The sequence below is a fragment of the Xyrauchen texanus genome, chromosome 43, assembly GCF_025860055.1.
Source record: "Xyrauchen texanus isolate HMW12.3.18 chromosome 43, RBS_HiC_50CHRs, whole genome shotgun sequence".
In the NCBI taxonomy this organism is placed as follows: domain Eukaryota; kingdom Metazoa; phylum Chordata; class Actinopteri; order Cypriniformes; family Catostomidae; genus Xyrauchen; species Xyrauchen texanus.
This window is the reverse complement of record NC_068318.1, coordinates 29,093,548-29,104,070: the sequence shown is the minus strand read 5'-3', so window position 1 is coordinate 29,104,070 and position 10,523 is coordinate 29,093,548. Positions and strand designations below refer to the sequence as shown.

Sequence of the window (10,523 nt, the reverse complement as noted above, 5' to 3'; positions counted from 1 at the left end):
TGACATTATATAGGCCGTTCGGGTTATTGATGTTAACTAATAGCCAAACAGCTATTTAGGCATTGTTAAGGGCAGGGGTTTTCAAACTGGTGTCTGAGGATTCACAAGGGGGTGCCAGGGCGTCTGTGTAATAACATAAAAAAAAATAGGTGTAAAATAGGTGACGTTTACAGAATTTGACGTTATTAGGGTTTCATTCTGCTTCCAAAGACTGGATGGAAAAAGATCAATTGCAATTATTCTATTGACAGCCCTAACTTTAACTTTGTATTTTTGTGTTTGTTTTGTTTGTCCGTTCTCTGTAATTTTCTCTGTAAAATATGAATTTTCAAAAGCGCTATATAATTCAACTGAATTGAAATGGTCTTAAAATGTATATACATCTAGCAATACATATGATGCCAACTTAATTCAAAGTAAATATTTTCCAGATAATATTTTAATCTTTTCTTTTGGCTTTAGTACAATAACTATATTTAATTTTGCGTTTAGCACATTATTTAATTTTACAACATATTGTCTTTATAATACTATGCTTACTATTTTTCTCACACAATATAATTGGGTATCTATACATGAAAATATGTAGTTGCCTTTGTATTTCAGAAAGCGGGTCCCTCGCAAGTTGATCTTATTTGGAGGTCATTTGCAACAAAATGTTAATAAAAATAAATACCTGGTTTAGGCTACTGTTGTGGGAAATTAAGCATTTTCTTTTATGCAGTAATTTGATGTTGCATTAACATTGATGTACATCGAGATGCTCTTGTGGTTGAACTTGACCTCCAGCCTCCATGTTGCCGTTCAATCATGCCCACAAAAGTGGATGCTGGCTGTGTTTTGGCGTTCAAATTACACTCTAAAAATGGGTTGTTAATTAATTCCATGTCATATTGCATTCAAATGCATGACTTGCAAAATCTTAAAAAGTGACTTGTGCTTGGTAAGACGTGTTGCTATGATGCAAAAATGTTCAGTACTAGAGTGCAACTTTCTAATATGTGTAATTTACCAACTTTGCAGCATCTCTTGTCACACAGATGTCTGTTGTTTCGTCTGCAGCCTTTTTGTTGATGATCATTTGGTTGGATGGGGATGTTAGACACATTCTTTATTGAGTTGAAAGGTTGCTAGGTGATAATATGGTCTGTGTCCTGGTTGACCCCCCTCCCAATCAAGGAATTAGACAGGGTGGCACTTCAGATAGGAGTGGCATATGGGGACATAATGCCATGCTGAGGCCTCTGCCAAATTAGGCCAGGATTATTTCAAATGCAGCGACTTCCCTGCTGTGACCTCATGAACATTCAATTGGTTACAAAGAGTCTGTAAGTATTAAATGTAGACCAAAAGAGCAACTGGCAGGTCAGTCCTTATTCTGATTGAGGTCGTCATTTCTTAGAAATGATTATTGCTACAGAGAAAATGCAAGTAATTTTTTTATTTTGTGTTTAAGTACAGATACAAAAAAAAAAAAGATATGTTGCTGTAGCTCAATTGGTAGAGAGCATGCAACACCAATGTCATGGATCAGATTACCAAGTAACACAAGCTGATAAATGTTTACCTTGAGAGAACTGCAAGTAGCTTAATGTGTGACAAAGCACTTGACATTTTCTGATGTATTTTGTATGACAGCAAACAGCAGGGTGGAAGACAACACAGCATTTTTAGTGAATAGATTTTTATTTAGCCATCATGCATCACAGTTTGAGGCATCCAAGTCCCCGGGGAACCAGAACAGTGGCAGTGTGCACAGGACGCTTGACTCTGTAAACAAAGTGCTGCTTTTGGCAACCATATCGAGTTCCCTGGTGCATGTCTGAGGGAGAGTAACACATGAGCAGAGAAGAGTAAAGAGGAGGGGAGGGGATTACGTGATGGGGATTCTGCGTTCAAAGGAAGAAACCCTGATCCCAGCGTGCTGCTCGGCTGGCAAGCTATATTTAGCTGGTGTTGCCATGTGCCCAGAATGCGAGACATACATTCTGCTGCATGCGCATGTGAACCCACTAAGAAACCTAATCTTTGTTTTTATTTACAAACGTGTGAATAAAAACAATCCAATTTGTACAGATATTTGTAACAATTCCATCATCTAGGTTGGTTACTGTTTTGTTTAGCCTTATTTGAGAATATAGGTGTTTAAATCTTGAAAGTCTTTTTGTCTTAACACAAAGCTTTGCTGCCATATGAAAAGTGCAAACTACCCTGATAGCACATGATGTGTGTGTTTACATCTATAAGACATTCAGCAGATGTATACGAGACGTTTACGATTTAGAATGTTTGCAAATCGAATCTTTTAAAGATGTGATGCTTTCCAGATGAAACTATCTTAAACGGACATCACAGGAGATGTAAACTGGCGGCCAAAAGTTTGGAATAATGTACAGATTTTGCTCTTATTGTAAGAAATTGGTACTTTTATTCACCAAAGTGGCATTCAACTGATCACAATTTATAGTCAGGACATTAATAACGTGAAAAATTACTATTACAATTTGAAAAATGTTTGAGAACTTCTTAAACTACTTCAGAGTTCTCATCAAAAATTCTTTCACATGCAGCAATGACAGATTTGCAGATCCTTGTTATTCTAGCTGTCAGTTTGTCCAGATACTCAGGTGACATTTCACCCCACACTTCCTGTAGCACTTGCCATAGATGTGACTGTCTTGTCGGGGCACTTCTCACACACCTTACAGTCTAGCTGATCCCACAAAAGCTCAATGGGGTTAAGATCAATAACACTCTTTTCCAATTATCTGTTGTCCAATGTCTGTGTTTCTTTGCCCACTCAAACCTTTTCTTTTTGATTTTCTGTTTCAAAAGTGTCTTTTTCTTTGCAATTCTTCCCATAAGTCATCCTGAGTCTTCTCTTTACTGTTGTACATGAAACTGATGTTGAGCGGGTAGAATTCAATGAAGCTGTCAGCGGAGGACATGTGAGGCGTCTATTTCTCAAACTAGAGACTCTGATGTACTTATCCTCTTGTTTAGTTGTACATCTGGTCTTCCACATCTCTTTCTGTCCTTGTTAGAGACAGTTGTCCTTTTGTTTTTGAAGACTGTAGTGTACACCTTTTTATAAAATCTTCAGTTTTTTGGCAATTTCAAGCATTGTATAGCCTTCATTCCTCAAAACAATGATTGACTGACGAGTTTATAGAGAAAACGGTTTCTTTTTTGCCATTTTTGACCTAATATTGACCTTAAGCCATGCCAGTCTACTGCATACAGTGGCAACTCAAAAACAAACACAAAGACAATGTTAAGCTTCATTTAATGAACCAAATAGCTTTCAACTGTGTTTGATATAATGACAAGTGATTTTCTAGTTCCAAATTACCAATGACCATGATTACTCAAGGATAAGTTGTTGCAGTGATGGCTGCTGGAAATGGTCTAGATTTGATCAAAAGTGACTTTTTTCAAATAGTGATGCTGTATTTTTACATCAGTAATGTCTGGACTATTCTTTGTGATCAGTTGAATGCCACTTTGGTGAATTAAAGTACCAATTTCCTTCCAAAACAGCAAAATCTTTACATTATTCCAAACGTTTGGCCACCAGTGTACGTAACGTTTGCTATCTGGAACTAACTTTTAATCTTAATTTTGCAGTTATTTAAACATTTGAAAATGCAAATATAGCTGCAAGCAGCGATGGCGGGCCCAAGCCAGTGACACCGCCACCCCCGTGCCTTTAGGGTTGCTGTGCACGATGGGCAATAACGTAACCTCGCTTTGACTGTCGAGAAGATGTGTGCTGTAGACCTTGCATCAGTGTGGGCTCTGCAAAAGTGCGCATCGAGGGCACATATCAACCACAAAGTATGCGTGAGCACCCTTCTGATACCTAAAATGAAAAATGAGACACCCTACGGTCTCATGGAGTTAATGGACACATGAAATAAGTACACAAGACTGAAAATTCATATGAAGTGTGCCATTTGGGACAGGGCCTATGACTGTGAACCACAATAGTCACATCTATGAGGTAATTCAAATGTAGAATAATTTTTAATGTCATAGGATGTCATAGGCCAATATCTTTTGCAGCACTTATATGTGTTAATCCAGAAGGCCAGTATTTATCTGGAGGTCTTTGTACAGGTTTAGTAATGTAATTATAATTTACGCTTATGTGTTCCTATGATATGCAATGGAAGTACATTTTTATGTTTAACATGGGTGTATTCACAATACATAGCATACTGATATAATATTTTAAGATTATTTATCATTATGTTAAGTACATCATTAAAGTTAAGATAGTAAATGTATTTATATATTTTGTAGTAGCTAATTTAACAAGCAAGTACACTGCGGGAATTATGAATTATACCAATGGAGTCGTATGGATTGCTTTTATGCTACCTTTATGTGCTTTTGGAGCTTCAAAGTTCATTTGCTATGTGTTCCACATTCAAACCAAAATATCTGACTGTCTGTTGGTCGGAGCTAATGACTGTAAATTAGAAAGTTGTTCGGCTCGACGAGAACAATATACACGCCGAGTTTTGTAACTGTAGATAGAACTAACTAAGTTATAACACACTTCATATGTCCTTTTTTAGTCATAAATTAATTTCCTCGCCACGGCCAAAACGTTCGAGATATCAAAAATCCGTCTGCAATGTAGCATCCTCAATGACTTGACTTCATGCTGACCGAGTTTGGTGGCGATTGGATTAATTCTCTAGGAGGAATATATATAATTCCAGAGCATGTGTTTCCAAACAACCCATAATAGCCGACTTCCTGTTGGGCTGGCGTAAAACTTAGAGCACGAAAGTTGTTCGGCCTGATGAGATCTAGAAGTGTTCCAAGTTTCATATTATTACATGCAAGCATGTTTGATATATGGACCAAGTTTTCAGACCCCGTTCAAGGGGGCGCTGTCGAGCCCCCCTGCCACGCCCGGGTACCAGCTTCAGCCCGGCCCCGATGGCCGTGGGTTCTGACCCGTGTGCAAAGTTTCAAGAGTTTTTGAGCACGTTAAGGGCCCCAAAAGTCCGGAAACCTTGAAAAACAATATCTTAATGCAAATCTCACCCAACAGAAAACCCCTCTCCCTCCCCCTCCCTCCCTCCCCTCCCTCCCCACACACACACACACACACACACAGAATCGCAGGTCTGTCTGTCAGAGAGAGAAAAATTCAGAGAAATCCACATTCAAACCACAATATCTGACTTTCTGTTGGTCGGAGCTAATGACTGTAAATTAGAAAGTTGTTCAGCTCGACGAGAACAATATGCACGCCGAGTTTTGTAACTGTAGATAGAACTAACTAAGTTATAACACACTTCATGTGTCCTTTTTAGTCCTAAATCAATTTCCTCGCCACGGCCAAACCGTTCGAGATATCAAAAATCCGTCCGGAATGTAGCATCCTCAATGTCTTGACTTCATGCCGACCGAGTTTGGTGGCGATTGGATTCATTCTCTAGGAGAAATATATATAATTCCAGAGCATGTGTTTCCAAACAACCCATAATAGCCGACTTCCTGTTGGGCTGGCGTAAAACTTAGAGCACGAAAGTTGTTCGGCCCGATGTGATCTACAAGTGTACCGAGTTTCATATTATTACATGCAAGCATGTTTGATATACGGACAAGTGTTTGAATCCCATTCCAGGGGCGCTGTCGAGCCCCCTGCCACGCCAGGTACCATCTTCGGCCCGGCCCTGATGGCCGCGGGTTCCGACCCGTGTGCAAAGTTTCAAGAGTTTTTGAGCACGTTAAGGGCCCCAAAACCTTGAAAAACAAAAATAAAAGCATTTCACTCATCAGCAAAATCAGCCCCTCCCCCAGACACAGAGAGACGTAGGGTCAGTGGGAGAGGCAGAGAAAATTCTCCAAAAAATCCACATTCAAACCAAAATATCTGACTTTCTGTTGGTCTGAGCTAATGACTGTAAATTAGAAAGTTGTCCGGCTCGATGAGAACAATATAATTACTGAGTTTTGTGACTGTGGGTTAAAGTATAAAACCAACCCCCTCACTTTTGTCAAAAGGTGGCGCTACTGAGCCCCTGCACCACGCCCGTTTCTGAAACTTTGCACATGTCTACTGGCTAATAAATGTGATGTGTCTGTCGAGTTTCATGCAATTTCAAGTATGCTAAGAGTCTAAAAGCATCAAAAAAGAATATTCGAGTTTGAAGCATTGCCGCTGCAACAGTATCCAAGATATCAATAATCCTTTCACATGTCTACATCTGCCGTGTGTTTACATTACACACCAAAAGTTTTAAGTAAATCGGGTAAAAATAAGAGGGTGATTTCAAAGCATTTTGAAAGTGACACACTTCCTTCTGCCAGTTGGTGGCGCTATAACTTTGACTCACAATAGTCACATCCATGCGATCGGGCTCTTACAGCGAACAAACTGCTGAAGTTTCATCGAGATCAATTAATGTATGCAGAAGTTATAACACACTTCCTGTTTCTCTTTTCGCGCCATCATTTCGTTTCCTCGCCACGGCCAAACCGTTCGAGATATCAAAAATCCGCCGGCAATTTTTCATCCTCAATGTCTTGACTTCATGCTGACCGAGTTTCGTGGCGATTGGTGGAATTCTCTAGGAGGAGTATTTCAAATTCCATTGCATGCCTTTTCCAAACAACCCTAAATAGACGATTTCCTGTTGGGCTGAGGTAAAAAGTAAAAGTATGACGGATATATGAAACAATGAGATCTATATGTGTACCGAGTTTCATATTATTACATGCAAGCGTGTTTGATTTATGGACCAAGTTTTCGGACCCCGTTCCAGGGGGCGCCGTCGAGCCCCCCTGCCACGCCCCGGTACCAGCTTCAGCCCGGCCCTAATGGCCGCGGGTTCTGACCCGTGTGCAAAGTTTCAAGAGTTTTCGAGCACGTTAAGAGCCCCAAAAGTGCCCCAATAGTCGTAAAAAAAATAATAATCATAGTCATCCTAACGAAAACAATAGGGCCTTGCCTTTTCAAGGCTTGGGCCCTAATTAAACAGTTTATTTTATAATATATTGAATTTTAAGTATTTAGCAAGCCTAAACGTGCTTTTTAAGACCGTGACCTATATTGAGAAATTACAGTGTTGAAAACAGAGAGAAGTCTTTTCTAATTCTATGAATTGTTAATTGTAGATACTTAAGGCCCTTTAAATTATAAATGAGGCAATTCCCACAGCAGAAATGGTTTACTTCATGAGCACTTTTTGGGTGCTGTGACTCTCATCTGCCACATGGAGGCATTCTAAGATTTGTTTTCTGATTTTGCAGAAGACAATCCCAAGCAATCCCAATGCTAATATCTGTGATACCTAAACGTCTGTGCATAGGAACCGCATCACATTCCAAACAAGAACAATCCTCCAAACTAGTCCAGATGATGTGGGTCTACTTATTATAAATTCGGTGGGACACTATGTAACGTCCATGTTTTAAGTTTATTTCAAAATCAAATACAAAGATCAAGTGTAAAAAAACAATTTATTTGATTTGAATTTATACTTTAAATCATTCAAAAATAAATAATAAATATGAATAGATAGTTAAATTAATACATGTAACATAGAAAAACTTATACCTGACAAAGAATTCAATGTGAATTTACCATTTACCATGCCAACATTGTATTCCTCACATTTATATATTAAAAAACAAGCATTTCAAAACTGATCTTCCTATCTCGAAATCCAGATCTTCAGTGAGAGACAGGTATATACGTAACTTACAATTTATAGTTAAAACAGACAAATCCAGATTATTCATTGTACTTGGTACATACTCTCTGGAAATGGGTATACAGAATCAAATATGATTCTCAACTGTGGATTATCACTTTATCATTCAGCTTGAAGCTGTTGATGCGGTCATCTTGTTGCTGGCATACGGTCACTTCCTCATTATCATCATAGGCTGTGCTTATAAACCATCCGGGATATTTAACCGATTCAAAAGTATTGACAGAGACACCTGTCTCTTTCCTAAAGAAGAGGAGCCCATTTGGATCATCAGTTGTGATGGTGTTCAGGGTATCAGTGACCTCCTAAAATAAAATAATAAAAATGGGCTTACTTCTTCACTTTATATTTTATACATACACATTGTGTGCTAAAGCGTGTTGGAAAAGGATGTAATCATAGAGAACTAACCTTTAAGACCAGGGTAGGATTGTCATTTGGGTTTTGCTTGGTACAAGCAAGATAGAGATTGCTCTTGGAAATTTCCAGGCACACAGGCTGGGAATCAGTCACACTGAGACTTGTGGATACATACGTTGATAGATTGAATCGAACTGTTGGGAAAGAAGGAGAAAATGTGACATGTCCCCCCAATGGTGGTTACAGCCCTGATTGGTAGTAATATTGGCAACATTATGCAATGGAACAACGGTGTGGTTCAGGAAGTCAAAATCTCAATTCATTTTTCCCATAGACGGATTGATTTTTTATCAAAATCAATAGTTTTACATAGCTCCTTTGTTTTACATTTGATTGTCATTAGCAATGCTTCATGGGATTGTAGTTAGTGTCCTTGTGATAGACGGTAAGTACACGGTCTTGTACCTTTGTCTTCCAATTTGCAAATACTTTTTTTGCTTCAAAACAAAGTTTGTAATGTTGTGATTCACCTCAGAGCTGGTTGGTTTGGTTCATGACTTTGAACTCTTTTATGAAAAGTCAAATGGAAATAATGATTGGGAAAAATTCTTCCAGAACCCAGAAAGCTGAAAATGTGGGTGGGCACTGTTGATTCCATTCATATTCGCAAGCAACATTTAATCAATAGTGGTCTAAATGGAAAAATCCAAAGAGATTTACCTTTGTGGTGAGTGTTGCCTCCTTTCAATGTCACAGCTTTCAAATTAAGCGCTCCACCACTCCGCACCAGACTTTTTTGGAACTGATCACACACAGTGCACTGCAAGATCCGGCTGCTCTTATTGTAAGTTCTTTCAGATTGTACTCTTCTGGTATGTGCCGCTTCCTGAACCCCACTCACACACCGCTCTGTGGAAGTATAAAGATATTAAAGAGACTTGCACAGTATAGATTCCCCAATGTGTCAACAACCAAATGAGAGCAAATGACTCATCAAAACATCTCGATTTTGGTTATCAAATTATTCATTCTTGTTTATTAGCAAATTATTGTGAGAATTGTAATTATAATGTGTCTTTAAGTAAGCATTACAAATTGATGACTTAAAAATAACTTTAGATAACAACTTTATATTAACAAATATATTGTTAATAGTTTGTTCATGATATCTAATGCATTAACAACTAATGTTTTCAAATGGAACATTATTGTAAAGTGTTACAAAAAATGGTTTGTAGAACCTGGTTGCTGGTTTGTTGCCGGTCTACCAGCCCCAACCAGCTTGACCAAGATGGTCTACCAGTTAAAAACCAAGTCTACCTCCTGATCAATCATCTAGACCAGAAATCATATAGAACCAGCTGGTTTTATGTGGATTTTCCAACAATAATTTACATAAATGCTTGATAATGGTACCTTCAATCACATTGTCCATGAATATACTGAGCAGTTCATCATCCCCAAAGTCAGATGACTGTTTTTTGAAGTGCTTCATCCTCTTCAGAGCAACAATGAGGTTCACCACCTGCTTCAAACTGTTGGTAGGATGCGTCCACATCTCCACATTGATGCCTTCATGCATGTCACATCGCCCACTCTGGAAAGACAAGATACATTTTTAAGAAACTTGTTTTTCAAAACCATGTTTCAGATGACCGTTATCATTAATGCTAATATAATGTAAACATATTCAAATGCAACCTACCATAGCAAGTGGATCTGAGCAGTCCATTTCATCATATTCAGCACTGTCAGAGTCATATGCACTGTTTAGGAACAAAATATATAATCAGAGAATGCAATTTAAACCAAATAAAACGAAAGTTAGACAAATTAGCTACGTAATCTGTATCATGCATCAACTAGAGAATTGCATGCACCAAACATTCAAGAATGAGCTGATATTGCAACTGAAATTAATTAATGAAAATAATACAAATATGTTTGATCTGGGAATACTTACTAGTCGAAAGCCAGTGTCATTTCAAATCCTTCGCAAGCCATTGTTCTAAAATAAAGCATAAAACTCTCATTGAGAAACGATGATTCTTTAAAAAGCATAGAGATTGAGTATTAATGCAAGCCGTAGTAAATTCTGCACATACCAGTCGGATAGTAAGTTATTTTTCTTGAATGAGTTTGTTAGATCGTCTCTCTCCTCAAAATATGTGGTTTATTGTGTGACAGTGGAAGTTTGTACTTATATCCTTCTAACGCGGGATTTCCCAGAGAAGGGGAAGTGGCTTACGACCATACATGAAGTTTGCAGGTTTCGACATACTCATTCGTCAGAAAGGTGAGGCGTGCTTTTGTATATATTAGACTAGAGGGAAATGTCCTCATAAATATTCCTTTGTTGGCAGAATGTTGAAGATATAGCATTAAGCAAAAAATAATAATATTTCCTCACAAGAACATTTTTCA

At 38.2% G+C, this 10,523-nt stretch overlaps 1 protein-coding gene across 1 annotated transcript; it reads right to left on the bottom strand.

Annotated features, from left to right (window-relative positions):
• Positions 1–7,439: 7,439 nt before the first annotated feature.
• On the bottom strand, positions 7,440–10,256 carry il1b (interleukin 1, beta). Its single transcript, XM_052116213.1, has 7 exons — positions 10,205–10,256; positions 10,063–10,107; positions 9,805–9,865; positions 9,516–9,696; positions 8,820–9,008; positions 8,151–8,293; positions 7,440–8,044 (listed from the first exon to the last, which is right to left on the bottom strand). The coding sequence occupies exons 2-7, from the start codon at positions 10,101–10,103 to the stop codon at positions 7,820–7,822; spliced, it is 840 nt and encodes a 279-aa protein (XP_051972173.1). The 5' UTR covers positions 10,104–10,107; positions 10,205–10,256; the 3' UTR covers positions 7,440–7,819.
• Between the last annotated feature and the right edge of the window lie 267 nt (positions 10,257–10,523).